General features: G+C 45.4%; 2 protein-coding genes and 1 long non-coding RNA gene across 3 annotated transcripts in view; all 3 read right to left on the bottom strand.

The window, feature by feature from the left end:
• LOC309527566 (uncharacterized protein) overlaps positions 1 to 21,465 on the bottom strand; it is a gene marked incomplete at its 3' end in the record, with an annotated part of 49,090 nt that extends 27,625 nt beyond the window's left edge. The window contains exon 1 of the mRNA XM_082214393.1: positions 21,396 to 21,465. The remainder of the gene's footprint in view (positions 1 to 21,395) is intronic.
• On the bottom strand, positions 8,365 to 9,398 carry LOC309527468. Its single transcript, XR_014217248.1, has 2 exons — positions 9,170 to 9,398; positions 8,365 to 8,402 (listed from the first exon to the last, which is right to left on the bottom strand). It is a non-coding gene; the product is annotated as an uncharacterized lncRNA (long non-coding RNA).
• LOC309527383 (uncharacterized protein) lies at positions 9,463 to 15,697 on the bottom strand. Its single transcript, XM_082214202.1, has 3 exons — positions 15,475 to 15,697; positions 12,942 to 13,194; positions 9,463 to 12,509 (listed from the first exon to the last, which is right to left on the bottom strand). The coding sequence occupies exons 1-3, from the start codon at positions 15,485 to 15,487 to the stop codon at positions 11,288 to 11,290; spliced, it is 1,488 nt and encodes a 495-aa protein (XP_082070328.1). The 5' UTR covers positions 15,488 to 15,697; the 3' UTR covers positions 9,463 to 11,287.
• Positions 21,466 to 22,986: the final 1,521 nt, after the last annotated feature.

The raw sequence follows: 22,986 nt of genomic DNA, 5'->3' as shown, positions 1-22,986 counted from the left end.
GGGAACAGTGATTTCCTTGAAGGTTGTGGCAGCCATAAAGAAGGCAAATTTGATGCTAGGGATCAACAGGAGGGTAGTTGAAAATAAAACAGCCGATATCATAATGCTATTATACCTCTCTCCATTCCTACCTGTGGGATTTTATAGATGCCCAACACGTTTGAAATCTGGATGGAGTTTTGAGAGTCGGACCCTTCGAGAACAGCCAGTAAGTTAGTCTGTTTACCACAGCTGTAGTTTGGAAAGTTCAGCTGCCCAACGGACAGCATGTCTAGCAAAGCATCATAGGTCACCCTTCCATCAAAAAAGTTCTCATGGATGCTGTAGCCCAGGGTGATGTTGGGTAACAGCTTTTGATTCTGGTTGATCGCTTGAATGGCATACAAGAAGGAGAGGAGCTGCCTGTACTTTGTGGGTCCTTTCCTGGGGGGAGAAATTATATACATGCCAGTACTGTCCAAGTAATATTATTGTTCTACCGCTAATATTCAGCTCTACCTCTCTTTCAAATCAGAACCAGTGAAGGCAGTATAGGTCCTGTGTGAGTGTCTGGAGGCGGATGGAGGATGGATGGTGGCTAACAGATTGAGGCTGAATCGTGACAAGACAGAAGTACTGTTTTCGGGGGACAGGAGGCAGGCAGGTGTGGAGGACTCCCTGGTCCTGAATGGGGCAACTGTGTCCCTGAAGGACCAGGTGCGCAGCCTGGGAGTCATTTTGGACTCACAGCTGTCCATGGAGGCGCAGGTCAATTCTGTGTCCAGGGCAGCTGCTTACCAGCTCCATCTGGTACGCAGGCGGAAACGCTACCTGCCCGCAGACTGTCTCGCCAGAGTGGTGCATGCTCTAGTTATCTCTCGCTTGGATTACTGCAATGCGCTCTATGTGAGGCTACCTTTGAAGGTGACCCAGAAACTACAACTAATCCAGAATGCGGCAGCTAGACTGGTGACTGGGAGCGGCTGCCGAGACCACATAACACCAGTCTTGAAAGATCTACATTGGCTCTCAGTACGTTTCCAAGCTTTTGGAATGGGGCACTAAAGAGGACCAGGTAAATTGCGTTATGATAAAATGGGCGAAGGATGTGGGACATAATATATTCAAAGTGTTGGTGCTGACCTTTAAAGCCCTAAACGGCCTTGGTCCAATATACCTGAAGGAGCGTCCCCACCCCCATCGTTCTGTCCGGACACTGAGGTCCAGCGCCATAGGCCATCTGGTGGTTCGCTCACTCCAAGAAGCCAAGTTACAGGGAACCAGGCAGAGGGCCTTCTCGATAGTGGCACCCGCCCTGTGGAACGCCCTCCCACCAGATGCCAAAGAGAAGAACAACTACAAGACTTTTAGAAGACATCTGAAGGCAGCCCTGTTTAGGGAAGCTTTTAATGTTTAACAAACCACTGTAGTTTAATATTTTGTTGGAAGCTGCCCAGAATGGCTGGGGAAAGCCAGCCAGATGGGTGGGGTATAAAATTATTATTATTATTATTATTATTATTATTATTATTATTAGGGATCTAAGACAGTGATTAAAAGATCCAGTAGATATTTCCCCCTTGTATATTAAACCTAAGGCAGAAAGAGACCCTTCTCCTACCATCATTTTCCAGGAAAATTCCTGCAGAATCAGCCCAGAGGCTCATCTGTTGTTCCAGCATCCTCAAGGCAGCCAACCAGATGCACATGCAAAACTGAGAAGCACAAGAAGTCTTCCCCTACTTGAGATTCTCAGTTACTGGTACCCAGAGGCATAGTGCCTGTGACAGTGAATGGAGAACATAGCCATTGTGACTGGTTGCCGCTGAGAGCCTCATCACCCCCCAAATTTATCTGCCATTGGGATCTCTTTATGTTCTTAAATGCAGGTACCAGACAATGAGAAAGGCCCCAGAAAGTAACTGGAAATGAATTGGATCTCATGGAAATGGTAGCAAGTGGAACACCAGGAATTCCATCCCCACAAATGTTCTTACCAGTAAAAGCTGGTGGAAGGACATTGGCTAAAGATATGAGGATGAAACATAGTGTTTGTGGCAGAGATGACCCCACTGATGAGGTGGTCTCCTGGCCTGAAATAATTAGGTGAATCTATCTCATCCCTTTCCAAAGACAAGAGGCATTTTGTCTTCAGTTTCCCACAGTCCCCATAAGGCAGTAGAAACAGGAGAATGAGGACCATCTTTTTCCTCCCAGGAACAACCACCTCTCTTACAAAGAATTAGAAGTCTTTTGTTGTGGTCCTTGCAAGATGCAGTAACTTTCTTCTCACTAACGGAGCCCTGCAGAGGGGTCACATCTGAAGTGGAGAGAAGTCAAGCCAACCTCATTCTGGTGCAGTTATCATCTGTCCTAAATCTCAGCCCACCCAAGTTTTAGGTGGCTCAGGAGGCATATATCTGCCAGACCTTTCTGCCTCAGATCCATGACATCACGTTTAGTGGACTCAAATGAGATCTTTGGAAGCAAAAAAACAACACACACTATCATTTTGATAATTATATGGAGAAGAAGTACCACCTCTGCAAGTTCCTAAACACTTTATGCAGCTCCACCTGCAACTGTAGGGCTGAAGAAAAACATGTTTGCGAAAACTCCAAGATCTGCCTCCAAACTGTGAGATGCAAATGCCAAAGATTGGTGGAAAATACCAAGATTAAGAGTTAGAAGTTACCTGAACTATTCTACATGAGCCCTGGCAGAATCCCACCCCCCCCCACCTCCCGTGATGCTAACACAGGATAGGGCTATTCTGATGAATTTGAGAGGTGAAAAAGGGAACTGAAATTTCACGTAAAGACAGAGGCGATTCAGCAGATTTTTTTTGTAGGCTTTTTGTTTTTATTATATACTTTTTGGTCTTATCCTGTATTTTTATGCTGTGAACCACCCTAAGATCATTGGGTGAAGGGCGGTGTATAAATTTAATAAAGAAACAGACAAACCAACACTTGGACTTCCAAAAAAAAGCTGCCAAAAAGGTGCCTCCTGGGTAAGCTTAGTAGTCGTGGAATAAGAGAAGAGGTCCTCTGGTGGATCAGGAATGGAAGTTGCAGGAAGCAGAAAATAGGTTTAAGTGGATAGTCCTTCAATTGGGGGGGGGGGTGCCAGATGTTCTTGACCAAAATCTCGCAAGGACAATCTGGCCACATCATTTGGCACCAACTAGAGATTCTGCACCAGACCCAAGGGCAGCCCCAGAAAGAGTGCATTGCAGTAGTCCAGCTCCAAGTTTTCCAATGCTCCAGTGGTCACGCTATTCCTGTTCACAAACAGCCATAGAGGACACATGGGTGTCTGGTGACAAAGGTGTATCCAAGAGTACCCCCAAACTATGCACTTGCTCCTTTAGAAGTGGGAATCAGCCAAAGAGCCTACAAATTATGTGTCAAGCTCCTGTGTTCCTGTCACTCCCTAAGTGATGTAAAACCAGACAAGACAACAGCATAACATTGGGTCCAAATGAGCCACAACTCTATTGATTACAGATCTGAATGGTTTGGAATCGGCATTGTGTATAGCCATTTATTCCACCCCAGTCCATCTGCTGGGGGTGCATCTAAGGGTAATCCACACCTGCCCCCCATGACCTACATCAAGTAGGGTTAACCACCGGAGGGTCCCTGTTGGAGGAGTGCTATGGCCCTAGCCCCCGCCTGGGCATCCGGACAGAAGCTACTCCTCACAGATCCCTTTAACAGGATACCCTTAACCAAGGAGGGGTGGACAGAGGCTGTAACCTCCCCTCCAGCCAGAACTAAGGCTTACCCAATGCCTAACCTCACAAAGATGTGAGGATTGCTATGAGGAAGGTGAAAATCAAATGGCCAGGGCCAAGTTGCCAAATGGAAAAATTTCTGCCAGGTGTTAGATTTCTGTTTATGCCACTGTGCAGTTTTTGGAGTCACAAGACTCTGTTTACATTCTAGACTGTTGGAAGTCTCATGGGAGACGGATGTTGTTCTTACTCATTTCCTGTTTCTTTGTTCCAGTTGGTTCTCTGCCTTCACAGAGAGCAGATGTGTATTCTTTTCTGTCCTGCGTAGTTAGAAATAAAACATAGCAATGTAGCTCATATATTTCTCATCCTTCTGCTGATGTTTGCATACTCAGCGGAATGGGGACATTCTTAGAGCCTCATCAAAGTCTTAGGTCGTTAATCACCGTCGGAGATGAGGAAGAGCGTCCGAGGAGGAGTAGCTCGGTAGTGCAGAATTCCGACACCAGGCCCCAAATATGGCAGCTGACAATGTTCATAGGAAGGTCTTAGTATGAAAATAAAACATATTAAAAAGGGGACGGAGGGTGGGAGATCCAAGGACAAACTGGGGAGGAGGCCTGGGCAGGCCCCAACTTATCCCTCCAGGGAGCGGGGCCAAGCAATGCCTATTGGATGTTTGGGTCCACCCCCTGCGGAATGCCTGCACCTAAGCCTGGCACAATTGGTCAATCCGCAGGCAGGCTGCAACCCTCCCCAGCAGGGCACCAAATTGCGGGTGTGGACTTGGTTGGCCGCAACGCCGCCTGACCATTAAAGGTAAGTGGACTTTCCAGGATTTGAACACAGTTTATTGGACCTTACGGAGTCCACTGCTGCATCCAGACACTGGTCACAAGCCTTCACAGACTCTCCTGTTATGGAGAAATAGAGTTGTGTGTTAATGTGAAGACCCCTGGGTGGTTCAGTCTCGTCAAATGCATCTATGGGGAGTGGTGCTCATCTCGCTATGAGGCTGAGGGATCAGGTGTCCACAGACAACTTTCCGGGTCATGTGGCCAACATGACTAAACTGCTTCTGGCGCAACGGGACACTGTGATGGAAGCCAGAGCTTGGGACTTGGGACACAATATACAAATGGCAGATTGGGAGAGGTTATGGAAAACAGATTTGAAATTTATGGCACGTTGTTCACTGACATAAAATTATATGAAAATGATGCACTGGTGGTATTTGGCTCCAAATCGAACGAGTTCAAATACCTGCTGGAAGTGTAAAGAAAAAGAAGGTACCTTTTATCATATGTGGTGGATGTGTAAAGTAACTAAAAAAATATGGGATATGATATATAAAGAATTGGAAAAAATGTTTAAAACAAAATTTGTTTAAAAAACCAGAATCCTTCTTATTAGGAATTACAGGTACCGAGATACCAAAGGACCAGAAAAGATTGTTTATGTATGCGACAACAGCCGCACGGATGCTACGAGCCCAGAGGTGGAAGGAGGAAACAACCCTGACCAGAGAAGAATGGCAAACCAAGTTGATGGACTATGCTGAAATGGCAAAATTAACTGGGAAGCTCAGAAAGCAAGACAATTGTAAGCAGGTTAAAAACATTAGCAGGATTTTAACCACATTTGTAAATTAATGGAAAGTATGGAGAATTGGGAAAGACTAAATTTGGACAGTTTAGATATGCAGATGTAAATATAAACACTAGTACCCATGGAAGAGATGGGGGGAAGTCAGGAGATTCCGCATAATTTTGGCATGTGAATCTTGTATTGCTTTTTGTTGTATGTTGTATATTTATTTTAATCAATTTTTTTTAAAAAAACAACAACATCAAACTGCTAGGTTGGCAGGAGCTGGGATTGACCAATGGGAGCTTGCCACTGTCACATGGATTCAAACCGCCAACCTTCCAACCAGCAAGCCCAAGAAGCTCAGTAGGTCACACTGCCACCCATGTCCCTGTGTGTTATCGGCATACTGGTGGCCCTTCCTCCAAAACTCCTCTGGACCGCACCCCATGACTTCATATAATTTTATATAGCGTATAGATCTTAAATAGCGCTGGGGAGAGAATAGTACCTTGCAGAACTCCATAGCACAAATGCCGGGGTGGGGGTGAAGAGCAGTCACCGAGCGCTACTTTCTGGACATGACATTGAAGATATGAACAGAACCACTGTAATGTAGTGCCTCTGACACCCATCTCACTAAGTCAGTTCAGGAGGATACCGTGATTGACGGCATCAAAATTAAAAAAGGGCAACCCAAATGATCACAACATGTCAGGGAATAGTCTAAGGATGAGGACTGGGGAATGCATTCCAGAGATTCCATACTGTTGGAAGTCTCATGGAAGACAGGAGACGGATGTAATGTTTGCTGGTTTCCTGTTCCTTTGTTGTTCAGTTGCTCTTGGCTTTCACAGAGAGAGCATGTATATTTCTTTTCTGTCTGCATAGTTAGAAATAAAACGCTCTTAGCAATGTAGCTCATACTATCTCAGCTCCTTCCCAGCGTGCTGGATATTTTGCACAATGGGGGAACGTGCTTGGAACCTCATCAAAGGCTCAGGTTGTTAATCACAGACTCAACCAAAAGAGAAGCTCAGTCGAATGCAAGTCTGACAGTCCACAGCGCGCTCAGAAGCAGAGAGAGAGACAGAAGCTGAACAACTGAGGGAGGAGTTGCCCAGGTACGAGACAATGACAAGGGAACCCGAAAGGAGGGGGCAGCTACTTGAGATGTCACTTGAGAGTGTGGGGAACCCCCCTCACCACATACTCAGAGGACTGAACATATCAGAGAGCAAAGAAGTCAGAGGGAGGGAGGGACTTCCCATTGGCACCTAAAATGCTACAGAAGTTGGAAGGAGGTTTTAGAGCAGCCAACTGCCCTCCTTGCAGAGAGCTGTGTATTTCTGCTTGCAACATGATGCTGTAATAAAAGGACTATAAATAGATCAACTGCTTGTTAATTCTTATCTGTGATGTTACCAAAGGGAGAGAACTCTTCATGCCTGACACAACATCACTCTTCCCACTTCCCCTTTCCTTTACTTCTCATGAAAACTCAAAGGATTTGTCCAAGGTTCTCCTTTGAGTCCACCAGAATGGACCCCATTTTTGAGAGAAACGTGAGATGACATTCTGCTTCTGATTCAGTCAATGAATCAGTCAATCAAAAAAAAATGCTCTCCACCTGATTCAAGGCTTCTCCAGAGACCCTGCTGATTCAGTATTCATCCTGATTTACTTGATTATGTGGTGTGCTATGATAATACTAATAATAATAATAATAATAATAATAATAAATTTTATTTATACCCCACCCTCCCCAGCCAAGGCGGGCTCAGGGCATCTAACAAGCAATAATAAAAACAAGTTGAATGAATACAACTTAAAAACAAGATTAAAATACAACAAATGCAGCCTCATCACAGGAGAAAGGAAAAAGAGAGGGAGGGAATCAAATTGACTCAAAGCCAAAGGCCGGGTGGAACACTCTGTCTTACATGCCCTGTGGAAAGAAATCAGATCCTGCAGGGCCCTGGTCTCATGAGACAGAGCGTTCCACCAGGCCGGGGCCAGTGTTGAAAAGGCCCCGGCTCAGGTTGAGCCTAATCTAACTTCCTTAGGGCCTGGGACCTCTAGGGTGTTGCTATTTATGGACCTTATGGTCCTCCGTGGGGCATACCGGGAGAGGCGGTCCCATAGGTACGTGGGTCCTAGGCCGTGAAGGGCTTTAACAGTCAAAACCAGCACCACTGTACTCCACCGGGAGCCAGTGCAGCTAGAAAAGTACTGAGTGAATATGCTCCCATGGCAGTGACCCCTTGAGGAGCCTCACTGCAGCACTCTGCACCTGCTGGAATTTCTGGAACAGCTTCAAGGGCAGCCCCACATAGAGCGAATTACAGTAGTCAACCCTGGAGGTGGCCGTCGCATGGATCACTGTGGCCAGGTCGGGGCGGGAAAGGTAAGGGACCATGGTGAAGGTGGAAAAATGGAACATTTGTTGTGGTTTGTGGGCAGGGAGATTATACAACAGTGAATATTCCTTGGAATATCCACCCAGACTTGCATAAGAGGGGTTCGCATGCCTTCCTCCTAATCATTTAATCATTCTACACTTTTCTGTGCATTTTTGTGTAACTTTCAAAATTGCAAACCATTTTTAAAAGGGGCCTTTCTTGCACTATGGCAGAAATCTTTAACTGCAGGAAAACAAAGTTCTGCCATGCGCTGGAATCCCTCCTGCAAAATATTGACTGTCTGGAGGCACACTCTGATTTCATAGGTTCCAGCTGCCCCCATATGCCAGGACCGACCATGAACTTAGGTGCTTCTCAGTTGAAGGTGCAGCAGCAGCTGATGCTGAAGTCCTGACTGAAAATGAGAATGCTGCAACTGAGAATGTTATGATTGTGCAAAGTGGCAATTAAAAACCCAAACCTACAAGGGCGTAAATGATGCAGCTCACTGCAAACACAGCTGAAACGCAATCTCATAAAATGTTCATAATGGTGAAAGTTGTGGTCAGTTTCACTATGGTGTCAGTCCACCTTCAGTGAGGCTAACGGGCCTTTTCCTCTTTCCTACAGGCCACTAATGGAAGGTAGTTAAGCATCTCAGGGTGGACTCGTTTTATTTTCTGTGCTGGAAACAGCTGAGAGTTTAGATACAGAAAGAATTAGAAATGTTTTCATTCAATGTAGGGCACTTTTTCATTCCCGTGGCTATCGTGGGAAATTCTGGAATGTCCTGTCCTTCCTGGCTGCCGTTCGCAAAATCAATCAGGACCCCAGGCTCTTACCCAACGTCACCCTCGGCTATGTCATCTATGACCATTATTCTGATGCAAGCATGACTTCTGATGCCCTGCTAGACCTGCTCTCTACTGGGCACGCAGACATTCCAAACTATGACTGTGGGAAGAGGGATAACCTGTTGGCTGTTCTTGAAGATGCCGAAGCTGATATTTCTAGACATATGTCACCTGTGTCAAGCATCTACAAAATCCCACAGGTATGGCTGGTTTGGTGTTAAGACGGACTTGTGCCTCTGCCATGGGCTTTTCATTCTTTCCTTTTTGGACTCTCCCAAAGGTGAGGGTGGGATGGAACCTGGAAGCAGGAACACTCAACACTGGTGTCACATGCCCTATGACACCCCACCACTGCTTTAAAAAAACCATGTTGCTTGTTTACAATGCATTCAAAACACAGTTTTTTGAGTAACGTAGCTGAGTCCCTAGGCTAATATTCTGGGATGTGAATCAGTCCCAGAAAATATTGAGAGACTGGAGGCATTCCTGGAAGACCTCCTCCCGTTCTACACGGTCAGCATTTTGTCTTGTTCTTTGTGTGTATGTGTTGGGGACTGTAGTTGGTCAACTGTCTGAGATTTGTCCTGGAACCACAGCAAAGCACTCACCTCTCCCTTTGCGTCCTGGGCAAGTTATGGATACACTTTTCCGACTATTCATGATAAAACCCAGTTCCCCTTTTTCTACCAGATGGCCACAAAAGTAGATCCCCAGAATCTGGGGATTGTCCAACTGCTCCTGAATTTCAGATGGATGTGGATTCCCATATTGCATGGGAAAGTCCTTAAAACAATAACAATAGCAATAGTTTATTTATACCCCATCCATCTGGCTGGGTTTCTCCAATAGTTCATAATATATTAAAAACTTCCCTAAACAGGGCTCCCTTGAGATTGTCTTCTCAAAGTCAGACAGTTGTTTATTTCTTTGACATCTGGTAGGAGGGCATTCCACAGGGCGGGTGCCACTACCGAGAAGGCCCTGTAACTTCATTCTCGCACTGAGGGAGCCAGCAGAAGACCCTGGGAGTTGGACCTCAGTGTACAGACATAGGGATGGGGGTGGAGACACTCCTTCAGGTATACTGGGCCAAGGCGGTTAAGGGCTTTAAAGATGAGCACCAACACTTTGAATTGTGTCCAGAAACGTACTGGGAGCCAACGTAGGTCTTTCAAGACCGGTGTTATGTGCTCTCTTCAAAGATAACCCCTTTCTGGATTAGTTGTAGTTTCCAGGTCACCTTCAAAGGTAGCCCCACATAGAATGTGTTGCAGTAGCCCAAGCAAGTTCTCAACACCAGCTCGCCCCCTGTCTTGTCAGGATTCAACCACAATCAGTTACCTGCCATCCGTCCTCCAACCGCCTCCAGACACTCACACAGGAACTTCACCGCTTTCACTGGTTCTGATTTAAAAGAGAGTTAGAACAGGGTATCATCCGCATACTGATGAACACCCAGCCCAAACCCCCTGATGATCTCTCCCAGGAGCTTCATGTAGATGCAAAAAGCATGGGGGAGAGGATGGAACCCTGAGGCACCCCACAAGTGAGAGCCCAGGGGTCTGAACACTCATCCCCCACCACCACTTTCTGAACACGGCCCAGGAGGAAGGAGCGGAACCACTGTATAACCCTCAGCTCCCAGCTCCTCTTGACGGTCCAGAAGGATGTCGTGGTCGATGGTGTCAAAGGCCACTGAGAGCTCGAGCAGAAGCAGGAAACACCTTTCACCTTTCTTCCTAGCGCGCCGGAGATCATCGACCAGCACAACCAAGGCAGTTTCAGTCCCAATATGAGGCCTGATTCCCGATTGGAAGGGATCCAAATGCTCCCCATCCTCCAGGCATCCCTGGAGCTCTTCAGCAACCACCTGCTCAATCACATGAATTTCTTCATGGGAAGCTAGAAGCATCTTGGAAGAGAAGCTCTTTCCACATTTCTAATATGCTTCATGCCCTGTACAGTGGTACCTCAGGTTACAGACGCTTCAGGTTACAGACTCCGCTAACCCAGAAATAGTACATCGGGTTAAGAACTTTGCTTCAGGGTGAGAACAGAAATTGCGAGGGAGCAGTGTGGCAGCAGTGGGAGGCACCATTAGCTAAAGTGGTGCTTCAGGTTAAGAAGAGTTTCAGGTTGGAATTGACCAAGAAAGATGTTAATCTATTTTTGCATGCCACAACTGCGGCTTGTATTTTGTTAGCTAAAAAGTGGAAAACTCAAGAATTACCAATAGTAGAAGAATGGCAGATGAAGATGATGGATTTTATGGAGCTAGCTGTCCGCGACCAGAAGGAGGAGGAACACCACAAAGAATGGAAGAAATTTAATGATTTAGCTAAATTTGTTAAGCTAAAATAACTGGAAATAGCATCCAGATACTTAATGGGCTTAGGATTCTATTTATGTTAACTGATAAAATAATATGTTTAATACAAGAAGGAGAAGATTTAAAGATGTTAATGTTCAATTTGAAGGGTATTATAATTGGGATTTGGAAAACCGTTATAAGGATATGCAATGAAATTCAACTAAGGGGAAACGAGGAAGTCGTTTTAGAAAGTAAATTACTGTTATTTTCAATAAGGTTATGATTTATGTTTGTTATGCTTTGTTTGTTTTATGTTTTTGTTTGTCGTTGATATTATAAAAACTAATAAAATTTTTGAAAGAAATAAAAAGTTTCAGGTTAAGAATCGACCTCCAGAACTAATTAAGTTCTTAACCTAAGGTACCACTGTATGAGTATTTTGATGGCGGGTGAGACCTGTCCTCTTTCTGAAGCTCTTCCCACATTCCAAGCACTGGTAGGGTTTCTCCCCTGTATGAATTCTTTGATGGGAAGCGAGACTGCTCCTCTGACTGAAGCTCTTCCCACATTCCAAGCAGTGATAGGGTTTCTCCCCTGTATGAATTCTTTGATGGGAAGTGAGATCCCCACTCATACGAAAACTCTTTCCACATTCCAAGCACTGATGGGGTTTCACCCCTGTATGAATTCTTTGATGGGAAGTGAAAATGCTCCTCTGACTGAAGCTATTTCCACATTCCAAGCATTGATAGGGTTTCTCCCCTGTATGAATTCTTTGGTGGGAAGTGAGACTGTCCTTCTGACTGAAGCTCTTTCCACATTCCACGCACTGATAGGGTTTCTCTCCAGTATGAATTCTTTTGTGGGAAGTGAGAACCCCACTCTTTAAAAAGCTCTTTCCACATTCCAAGCACTGGTAGGGTTTCTCCCCTGTATGAATTATTTGATGGGACATGAGATGGGTGCTCTGACTGAAGCTCTTTCCACATTCAAAGCACTGATAGGGTTTCTCTCCTGAATGAATTCTTTGATGAGAAGTGAGATTGCTGCTCTTACTGAAGCTCTTTCCACATTCAAAGCACTGATAGGGTTTCTCCCCTGTATGAATTCTGTGATGGGAAGCGAGACTGTCCTTCCGACTGAAGCTCTTCCCACATTCAAAGCACTGATAGGGTTTCTCCCCTGTATGAATTTTTTGATGGGAAGTGAGAACCCCACTCAGACGAAATCTCTTTCCACATTCCAAGCACTGATGGGGTTTCTCCCCTGTATGGATTCTTTGATGGGAAGCGAGACTGTGCCTGTGACTGAAGTTCTTTCCACATTCTAAGCACTGATGGGGTTTCACCCCTGTATGAATTATTTCATGGGAAATGAGATTGCTCCTCTGACTGAAGCTATTTCCACATTCCAAGCACTGATAGGGTTTCTCCCCTGTATGAATTCTTTGGTGGGAAGTGAGCCTGTGGCTGTGACTGAAGCTCTTTCCACATTCCAAGCACTGATAGGGTTTCTCTCCAGTATGAATTCTTTTGTGGGAAGTGAGACCCCCACTCTGATGAAACCTCTTTCCACATTCCAAGCACTGATAGGGTTTCTCTCCTGTATGAATTCTGTGATGAGAAGTGAGATGGGTGCTGAGACTAAAGCTCTTTCCACATTCCAAGCACTGATGGGGTTTCACCCCTGTATGAATTCTTTCATGGGAAGTGAGATTGCTCCTCTGACTGAAGTTATTTCCACATTCCAAGCACTGATAGGGTTTCTCCCCTGTATGAATTCTTTGGTGGGATGTGAGACTGTGGCTGTGACTGAAGCTCTTTCCACATTCCAAGCACTGATGGGGTTTCTCCCCTGTATGAATTCTTTGGTGGGAAGTGAGCCTGTGGCTGTGACTGAAGCTCTTTCCACATTCCAAGCACTGAAAAGATTTCTCCCCTGTATGAATTCTTTGATGGGAAGTGAGATGGGTGCTGAGACTAAAGCTCTTTCCACATTCCAAGCACTGATAGGGTTTCTCTCCAGTATGAATTCTTTTGTGGGAAGTGAGAGCCCCACTCTGACAAAACCTCTTTCCACATTCCAAGCACTGATAGGGTTTCTCTCCAGTATGAATTCTTTGATGCAAAGTAAGACTGCCCTTCCGACTGAAGCTCTTCCCACATTCTGAGCACTGATAGCCTTTCTTCCCACTGTGAGTTCTTTGATGGGAACGGGAACTCTGACTGGAGCTCTCTCCATACTTCCAATTTTGATATGGCTTCTCCACTGTGCGGATTTTGTCATGGTCTCCCCCATTCTTCATTTCCAATTCATCACCACCTACAACAAAGACAGAAACTAATTAGATCCTCAGGAAGAAATGGAGCCCCCAATCATGGAACAATGCTTTTTTTTATAATCTTTTTATTGAATTTCCTTTGTCATTACACCAACAAAAATAGATACAAAGAAGAGATTTACAAAAAATAAAATAAAAAAGGAAAAAAGAAAATACACGAAACATAGTAAGATAAAGAAAGCGGAAAGCACAAAAAGAACAAAAAAGCACCAGAAAGTTTACATACAACACTTAACATTCAGCATTCAGCTGCTCAATCATGGAACAATGCTAATGAACTTTTGTGAAAGAGGAAGAACAGAAGGTGTGAGGTCTTTCTACAGAGGTCATGGCCTTTGTCGACCAGCATTCACAGACGTATTTTTGAGAAGCAGAGGTTCAGAAAGTCTGGCTCTTTTCTAGGACGGATTTTTGTTGCCACAATCATGAAATCCACTCCAACTTAACATTGGTCTTCTCTTTAAAAAACGAGCAGAGGCTAAAACAGAAACCCAAACCGGACAGAAATTACCTCAACTTCCCTAACAACTGTGTGTGTGAATGTTGCCTCCAAGTTGCTATGGAAAGGGTGACTGTCACTCCAGAAGGCCGTTTTTTCATTTAGGTCTGTTCTCAACTGTCGAGTGAGAGAGAGGTTTTCTGTGAGAGCACCTGCTGCCTGTTTTATGCTGCTATGGGCCTCAGAAAAAGTCTGTAAAGTCTCATATGTCAGGAAAAAGCAGCAATGCAAAAGCAAGCTGCAGGTGTCTGGAATGCAAAGCACAATGTTGATGTCTGGGACTGTACTCTTGGAAAAAGGGGGCAGTCTATTCAGTGTTCTGAGCACCGGATGTTAGCTCAGAGTGTCATCTGACCTGTACTGGAAGTACATGGGTGGAGTCTGTGTAGTCTTCTGCTTGAGACTGGAGGGTACAGACATATTTCTCTGTACTGCTAGAGTGACAGAAATAAAAGGATGTAAATAGATTTCTGTCTGTCTCTTTTCTCCTCCCTGAGGGAAGCAGGGAGGAGGGAGGAGTGTGTGTGTCCCTCTCACGTTGAGTGGGACCGCCGATTTGTGACCTTGCCTGTATCCTGCCGGGGAAGCAGACGGGAAGGTCATCAAGGATCTCGAGCCGAATGCCTGGTGTGAGGCCAGTTCCCTCTGACTGACGGCTGAGAATCCTAACAAGAAGCACTTGTAATTCACTCTTCATACCTAATGTAGCAGTATTATTTGATGTTGAATTATTTTGGTTTTTTGAGTGTAGCTTATTGTCTTGAATAACGAATAGGATAAATGTAGAAATAATCTAAATCAGTAAAGAATAGATATATAGATCTATTAGATATAAGCACATGTAAACGTGTTTTAGTATATCAAGTAATGTAATGTGTTCTGTATAAACTCTAAACAGAGAATCTGGTGGTGTCTTTTCTAGAAGAAAAAAAAGCTGTCTTTCAAGGGTCAAGCAACCCAGGGCAACCTCCACACATATAAATACCACAGAAAATGGGTTTGGGGCCCACAAAATCCAGAAAACCATGAATAATCCAGAAAAACAGGTGCAGAGTTGTAAAGTGACACGTTTTACCTCAGAAACTGACATTAACATTTTGACCACTTTGCCAGTGTACTCTTAATTATTCTCTCAGAAACAATTTTTAAAGGCAGATTGAAAAGTAGAAAGAAATTTTTAGGATGCATAGAGGAAATTTTACACAGTGGAATAGGAGAATGAGAACAGTGTTATACAGATTTGAAGTGATACAATGTATTAAGGCAGATGTCTTACTGCCAGAGAAATTCTTCACAATTTAGAGAAAGTTTATAAATTTAGAAGATGTCATCGCAATTTAATAAGAAACTTTTTTGGTCTAAAAAATGAAGAAAAGAAAGATTGCCACAGTCATGTGACAGAATTTTAACAATCATTGAAAAGTTAAACCTGGCAGAATATTCCATGTCTGAAGAACAGAAAGGGAGCTATATTCTAGGATCTCTTGGGGGGGATTTGACGTTTTCATATCCACATTTAACACTCTGAATTAACAGAGGAACACATTGAAGTTACTGGGCAGTTCAGAGAAACCTGGTCATTGTTTAAAAAGGCATGACTAGACAAAGAACATTCATAGTTGATCTCCTTCTATTCAGGGTTCATGGTGGGGATGTTAGAATCCCAGATGCTGTTGGTCTCCATCAAAATAGTGGAGGTTCAGCACATAGAGGTGTGTATGGAATTTCAAAACTGATCTTATGATCCAACGGGGAGCTTTACCAAGAGGGTCCATGATCCCACAATTCTCCTCCTTGACTTCTTTATGCAGAGTTCGTTGCTTCTACTGCTGTGTGATGGAGCAGTAAGTTTTTTGACACTGGTAGGGCATTCAGGCCACGACACTGGTATTAGACATTTTGAGTGCTAATACATCGTGGTGGCCGGGGAGCTGTGATGTATTCCTAGCTCAAATTCCCTGCAGATGGCAAAGGCAGGCAGGCAGACAGGTGGTGGAGCACAAAGAGGTGCTCACCTTCTCAATCTCCACCCGCCTGCCTGCCTCCCCCCACCCCCAGGGTGAGCAAGCCCCAATACCTCTCTGGCTCCATCCCTCCATGTCCCCATCTCCCCTCCCCTGGAACTCACCAGATCTCTCTGAGAGCCCTAGAGAGGAACGCTCAGAGGTTGTGATGAGGGATGCAGGAGACAACCTGACCAGGTCAACCGTCCATCTTCCGCCTTCCATCCTCGCTAGCTTTGCAGGATCCATCTCTTTCATCCTTCCTGAGGAGTCAAGGAGCCAAAACAAGCTGCAGGGTCCTGGGAGACAGGAAGAAGCAAAGGGAGCCTCAGAGGCCCTGCAGGAAAGAAGAAGGAGAGAAAAAGAAGAGTTTGGATTTGATATCCCGCTTTATCACTACCCGAAGGAGTCTCAAAGTGGCCAACATTCTCCTTGCCTTCCTCCCCCACAACAAACACTCTGTGAGGTGAGTGGGGCTGAGAGACTTCAGAGAAGTGTGACTAGCCCAAGGTCACCTAGCAGCTGCATGTGGAGGAGCGGAGATGCGAACCCGGTTCACCAGATTACGAGTCTACCGCTTTTAACCACTGCGCCACACTGGCTCTCACTGGATTCTCCTGCCCCTGGAAAAGCACAAATGGGGCAGCCCCTTCCCAACAGAAACCCCATTTATAAACATTTCCAGTGGTTCCAATTTCCTCTGTTTACTCCTCTCCCCACTTCGTAAGACCGGCATAGTCTGCACAGTGGAGACCTGAGAATAGATCCCATTGAACTAAATGGGGCTTATGGACAGAACTTGGGGCAAAAAACAGGCACCATCTTGTCCCCAAGCCTGAAGACTGCAACACCAGGCATGCTTATCTATGGTATCATAAGGCAAAAGTTCATAAAAGTTTTCATAGTCATAAAGAGCTGTTAACAGAAAGTGACAACCAATTAAAATTAAAGGACTTTGAAGAAGTAAGAGAAAATGTAATAGACTGGTTGCAATATTTACAACTAAATGAAACTTTTAAAAATCATGAAAAGAAAGGATTTAGTTATCAAGTGTCAAGATTTCAGAGAGAAATAGTAGAAGGTAATACAAAACAGCTGTCAAAAATGATGGATCTGCTTTTGGAAGGGGACACTAAAGAGGACCAGGTAAATTGCGTTATGATAAAATGGGCGAAGGATGTGGGACATAATAAATTAAGGACGGACTGGGAAAGGCTTTGGAAGTTAGATTTGGAAGTTAGGCCACCGAGACCACATAACACCAGTCTTGAAAGATCTACACTGGCTCCCAGTACGTTTCCAAGCACAATTCAAAGTGTTGGTGCTGACTTTTAAAGCCCTAAACGGCCTCGGCTCAGTATACCTGAAGGAGCGTCTCCACCCCCATCATTCTGCCCAGACACTGAGATCCAGCTCCAAGGGCCTTCTGGCGGTTCCCTCCCTGTGAGAAGCCAAGTTACAGGGAACCAGGCATAGGGCCTTCTCGGTAGTGGCTCCTGCCCTGTGGAATGCTCTCCCACCAGATGTCAAAGAGAGAAACAACTACCAGACTTTTAGAAGACATCTGAAGGCAGCCCTGTTTAGGGAAGCTTTTGATGTTCTGTTGGAAGCCGCCCAGAAAGGATGGGAAAATAATAAATTATAATAAATAATAAAGACGCCCAGAGCGGGGTATAAATAATAAATTCTTCTTCTTCTTCTTCTTCTTCTTCTTCTTGGTTTTAAATTTTCTGGTGTTTTGATGGTATTTGTCCCCGGTTAAATTAGCAAAAATGTACTTCTCACTCGCTGGATCAACACCTTGTTGTGGTGAGTGGGCTTGCACGTTCCTATGACCCTTGTAAGTGAAGTCATCGGGAATCTTGTAATCCCAACAGGATCGCCCTAGTACTTTACTAATAATAGTGGAAGTGATGCAGAGAGTGACTTTTCTGAATATTCCTTGTACTCCCAGTAGTATACAAGGAATCTTTACAACCCCAAGTAGCTGATTCCCCAAGCATCTGCCCTGCAAGGAAAAGAAACCTCTGACAAGCACTTGAAGAAGCCCAACCTGGAAATAGGGCCCCATGTGCTTCCCCATCTCAGAAGTCCCACCTGGCCCTGAGGGAACCGGATTCTCAGGAGAAACAGTTCCCCTCTCCTCTCCTCGGACAAGTGAAAGGAAGTCTCCCCTGCTGAAGAGATGACAGCCCTGCTTGCCTGGAATTCACATTTTACTGACCACGCTGCACTGATTCTCCCAGTCTCCTCGCTAGAACAGAGGAGCAGGAACATGATAGTACAGGACCTTTTCCCTCGTCACAGAAGGAGACACAGTTACAACCATCTCAAACCAATGCAAAGCTCTTGCTCCTGCAAAAATTACCCACAATGCAACTGCGTGACCTATCTTTTATCCTGGAATGTGGCCGGGTTGTCTGCATCAAGCAGAGATACTTGTTTTAAAGACTTTCTTTCCCACCACTGCGTCATAATGATCCTGGAAACATGGACAGCGGATGAGCTGTTACTCAACGGATTTCATTCATTCTCAACTAGGGCAGATCTAGGGGTAAAGCGTGGAAGAGCGAAAGGGGCCCTGGGGGTCTTAGTCTCCACTACCCTACGTGCCATTTCAAGCCCTCTCCCCTCATTCAAGTCATAAGTCAGGGCAGTGTTAATCCAATTCAGCCACCAGGCCCTCTTGGTAATTTACGCTGATGTGACCCCAATGAGGCAGAAATCTCAGATCAGAGACTTGTGGATTGAAAGGGAAATTTATACCACTGACCTTATTTTGCTTAACCCAAAGGCATCTGTAGTTTTAGGAGGGGATCTCAATGCCAGATTGGGCCCTAATCATCATGTCCTTTATGCACAGCACAAATGGTCTCCTCCCAACCGTGAAGCCAGTGGATTCCTCCTCACCCGTTGTTCCAAAGATCAGAAATCAAACTTTGCAGGCATCTGCTTGGCTCAAACAGCATTCAGGCTAAACTTCTACATCTTAAATGGTGCCCTTGAAAGTGACTATTCTCTCTGGCTCCAGAAGGAGAGCTATAGACCAGGGGTCAGCAACCTTTTCCAGCCGTGGGCTGGTCCACTGTCCCTTAGGCCATGTGGTGGGCCGGGCTATATTTTGAAGAGAGAAAAAAATGAACGAATTCCTATGCCCCACAAATAACCCAGAGATTCATTTTAAATAAAAGGACATACAGTGGTACCTCGGGTTGCATACGCTTCAGGTTACAGACTCCGCTACCCCAGAAATAGTACCTCAGGTTAAGAACTTTGCTTCAGGTGGCAGAGAGATATTTCGAAGTTTGTCTGGCAGGGCAAAAAGCCCAGAATTAAGTTTAAGATATTAACTGATGCGAAAGAAAGAGGGGGCTTTGCCCTGCCGGACTTAAAGTTGTATTATGAGGCCGCAGCTTTCTGCTGGCTGAAAGATTGGCTACTTCTTGAAGACACTGACGTGTTGGATTTGGAAGGGTTCAACAATGCTTTTGGATGGCATGCATACCTATGGTATGATAAGGTTAAAATCAATAAGGCCTTTAAGAACCATATTGTCAGAAAACCATTGTTTAATGTCTGGACTAAATATAAAGACTTGCTGGAAAACAAAACTCCAAGGGTGGCTTTCACCTTTGGAAGCAAAGGCCCGAAAAAGACTTAATATGGAGGCTAAGTGGCCAAAATACTGGGAAATATTAGAAAAAGATGGAGACAATTGGAAATTGCAGAGTTTGGAGAAAATGAAGGATAAAGTGCGTGACTGGTTACACTATGCCCAGATTAAAGAAGTTTTTAAAAATGATAAGAAACTAGGGTTCCAGGTGGAGAAATCGAAACTAGAAACAGAACTGTTAGAACCAATGACTAAGGTACTTTCTAGAATGTATAACTTGTTGTTAAAATGGAATACACAAGATGAAATGGTTAAATCGGCTATGATAAGGTGGGCGCAAGATATTGGGCACAACATTATGTTTGAAGACTGGGAAAGGCTGTGGAATAAAGGGATGAACTTTACTGCATGTAATGCTTTGAAAGAAAATGTAATGAAAATGATATATAGATGGTATATGACTCCAGTCAAACTTGCAAAAATATACCACCTGTCTGATAATAAGTGCTGGAAATGTAAAGAGAGTGAAGGAACATTCTTTCACCTCTGGTGGACATGCCCCAAAGTGAAGGCTTTCTGGGAAATGATTTATAATGAATTGAAAAAAGTATTTAAGTATACCTTCACTAAGGCCTTCCTTTTGGGTATTGTCGGCCAAGGGGTAGTAAAGAAGGACCGCACATTTTTTATGTATGCAACAACGGCAGCAAGGATACTCCTTGCGAAGCACTGGAAAACTCAAGATCTACCCACACTGGAAGAATGGCAGATGCAACTGATAGACTATATGGAACTGGCTGAGATGACCGGCAGAATCCGTGACCTGGGAGAAGAGAGGATGGAAGAGGACTGGAAGAAATTTAAGATTTATCTAGAAAAATATTGTAATTTGATTGAACGTTAAGCAGGATGCTAGATCATAAATAACTGAGCACCACTAAATTAGATGATATGGGATGACAAGTGAGATTGAGAGAATATAAATTTTATTAATTATTACATTATAAACAAATAGATGGGTTACAAGAATGCAAATAAGATGATGATTTTCTGGCAATAGCCTATAATGATGAAGGTGGGAGCGGGAGACGTGAGGAAGTCCAAGAAAGATATGAAAATATGTTATGACATATGTTATATTCTGTACTATATTTTATTTGTATTTTAAACTATAATAAACATTTATTTAAAAAAAAAAAGAACTTTGCTTCAGGATGAGAACAGAAATTGTGCTCCGGCGATGTGGCAGCAGCGGGAGGCCCCATTATTATTATTAGCTAATGTGGTCCTTCAGATTAAGAGCAGTTTCAGGTTAAGAATGGACCTCCGGAACGAATTTAGCACTTCACCCGAAGTACCACTGTATTCTACTCATGGAAAAACCACGCTGATTCCTGGACCGTCCGCGGGCCGGATTTAGAAGGCGATTGGGCCGCATCCGACCCCCGGGCCTCAGTTTGCCTAGCCCTGCTCCTGACAATGTACTCCAAACCTGCCTGGTGTTTTTACATGAGCAGAATGTGTGCTTTTATTGAAAATGCATCTCTGGGTTATTTGTGGGGCATAGTTCCCTAGACCAGATATAGTTTGCTATATAGTTTGGTATACAAAGTACGTCCTGGAGGCTGACATCCGTATAAATGACCAAACTGATTAAAGAACGAAAACAGCTGAGCTACGTTAGAAAAGCGATCCAGTCATAAGAGATCTCGCTCTAATCGCCCTGCTACAAATGTAGCGGTTTCTGCTTGGAGAAAAGACACAGTAGCGATGCTGGCCAAGAGGAAGAAGACCCCTCCTCCTCCTCCTCCTCCTCCTCCTCCTCCTCCTCCTCCCCTCTTGATCGAGACTCCAGGGCTCTCTCTGCAGGCTCCCCCCTCCAAGACCCCCTCCCCCACGGGGCAGAGCCCTGGCCCCCTCGCCCCCTCCCTGCCTTGGCTTTGGGGAATGTCTGCCCCCCCCCGGTTTGGCGCCCCCCAGGCACGATCTGACCAGCCCCCCCCCGGCATCCTCCCCCGCAGCCCCTTCTCCCCATTGCACCCGGAGGGAGAGGGAGGCGAGACTCACCCCCAGGCAGCTCTTGCAAGAGAGAGAGGGAGACGGAAGCAGCCCCCCCTCCGCTTGCAGGCGGGAATGGCGAGGGAGGGGCTTTGCTCGGGAGGACCTTGCCCCCCCCACGCCTCCACTTCCTGTCCTCTCTAGAAACCCAGCTCTGTGCCTTTTAACCCTTGGCAAGCCGAGCACAAGCGGAGCCCCGCTCTCTCCTCCCCCAAGGCAGGAGCCCCCCCCCCATGCCCCACTTGGGAGACCCCCTTGAGCTGCGCCCCCCCCCGCCCCCAGGCCAGAAGCAGGAGGAGCCGCTAACCCAGAAATATTACCTCGTGTTAAGAACTTTGCTTCAGGATGAGAACAGAAATGACCTGGTGGTACGACGGCAGCAATGACAAACCTAGACAGCATCTTAAAAAGCAGAGACATCACCTTGCCATCAAAGGTCCGTATAGCTAAAGCTCTGGTTTTCCCAGTAGTGATTTTTGGAAGTGAGAGCTGGACCATAAAGAAGGCTGATCGCCGAAGAATTGATGCTTTTGAATTATGGTGCTGGAGGAGACTCTTGAGAGTCCCGTGGACTGCAAGAAGATCAAATGTATCCATTCTTAAGGAAATCAGCCCTGAGCGCTCACTGGAAGGACAGATCCTGAAGTTGAGGCTCCAATACTTTGGCCACCTCATGAGAAGAGAAAAGACCTTGATGCTGGGAAAGATGGAGGGCACAAGGAGAAGGGGACAACAGAGCACCAAATGGCCTCGAAGCTACCAGCATGACTTTGACCAAACTGCAGGAGGCAGTGGAAAACAGGAGTGCCTGGCATGCTCTGGTCCATGGGGTCAAGAAGAGTCCTAAACGACTAAACAACAACAACAACACGGTGGCGGCAGCAGTGGGAGAAGAAGAAGAAGAGTTTGGGTTTGATATCCCGCTTTATCACTACCCTAAGGAGTCTCAAAGCGGCTGACATTCTCCTTTCCCTTCCTCCCCCACAACTCACCCTCTGTGAGGTGAGTGGGGCTGAGAGACTTCAGAGAAGTGTGACTAGCCCAAGGTCACCCAGCAGCTGCATGTGGAGGAGTGGAGACGCGAACCCGGTTCACCAGAGTACGAGTCTATCGCTCTTAACCACTACACCATACTGGTTCCATTAGTGGTGTCTCAGGTGTCTCAGGTTAAGAACAGTTTCAGGTGAAGAACGGACCTCCGGAACGAATTAAGCTCTTAACCCGAGGTCCCACTGTATATGCAACCTGAGCATAGGTAGCAGGGCTTCACTGCTTTAATACTCCACGGAGCATTAGCACTGCATTAGTCACAGCTTTGAATCCAGCACAGAACATGTATGTCTTTGTGCGTCCAACTTCCATCCTGCTTCCAAGTCCACCCACTCAGACAACTCTGGCTTTTGTTCTCCTACCTGGCGGCTGGGTGGAGGCAGGGAGGCCCACTCATATGTTCTACGGCACAGGGCAACTTCTTTGGTTGTGTGCCAGCCATGGCACCGCTCAAAATCGGTCTCATTCACACATTAGCATGACTAAAAAGGTAAAATAAAATACTTTGTCACTAGAGACCCACGTGTCCTCTATGGCTGTTTGTGAACAG

This window comes from Podarcis vaucheri (assembly GCF_965113315.1).
Source record: "Podarcis vaucheri genome assembly, chromosome: 2".
Classification (NCBI taxonomy): Eukaryota; Metazoa; Chordata; class Lepidosauria; order Squamata; family Lacertidae; genus Podarcis; species Podarcis vaucheri.
The sequence above is the reverse complement of the archived record's forward strand: the minus strand, read 5'-3'. Positions and strand labels throughout refer to the sequence as shown.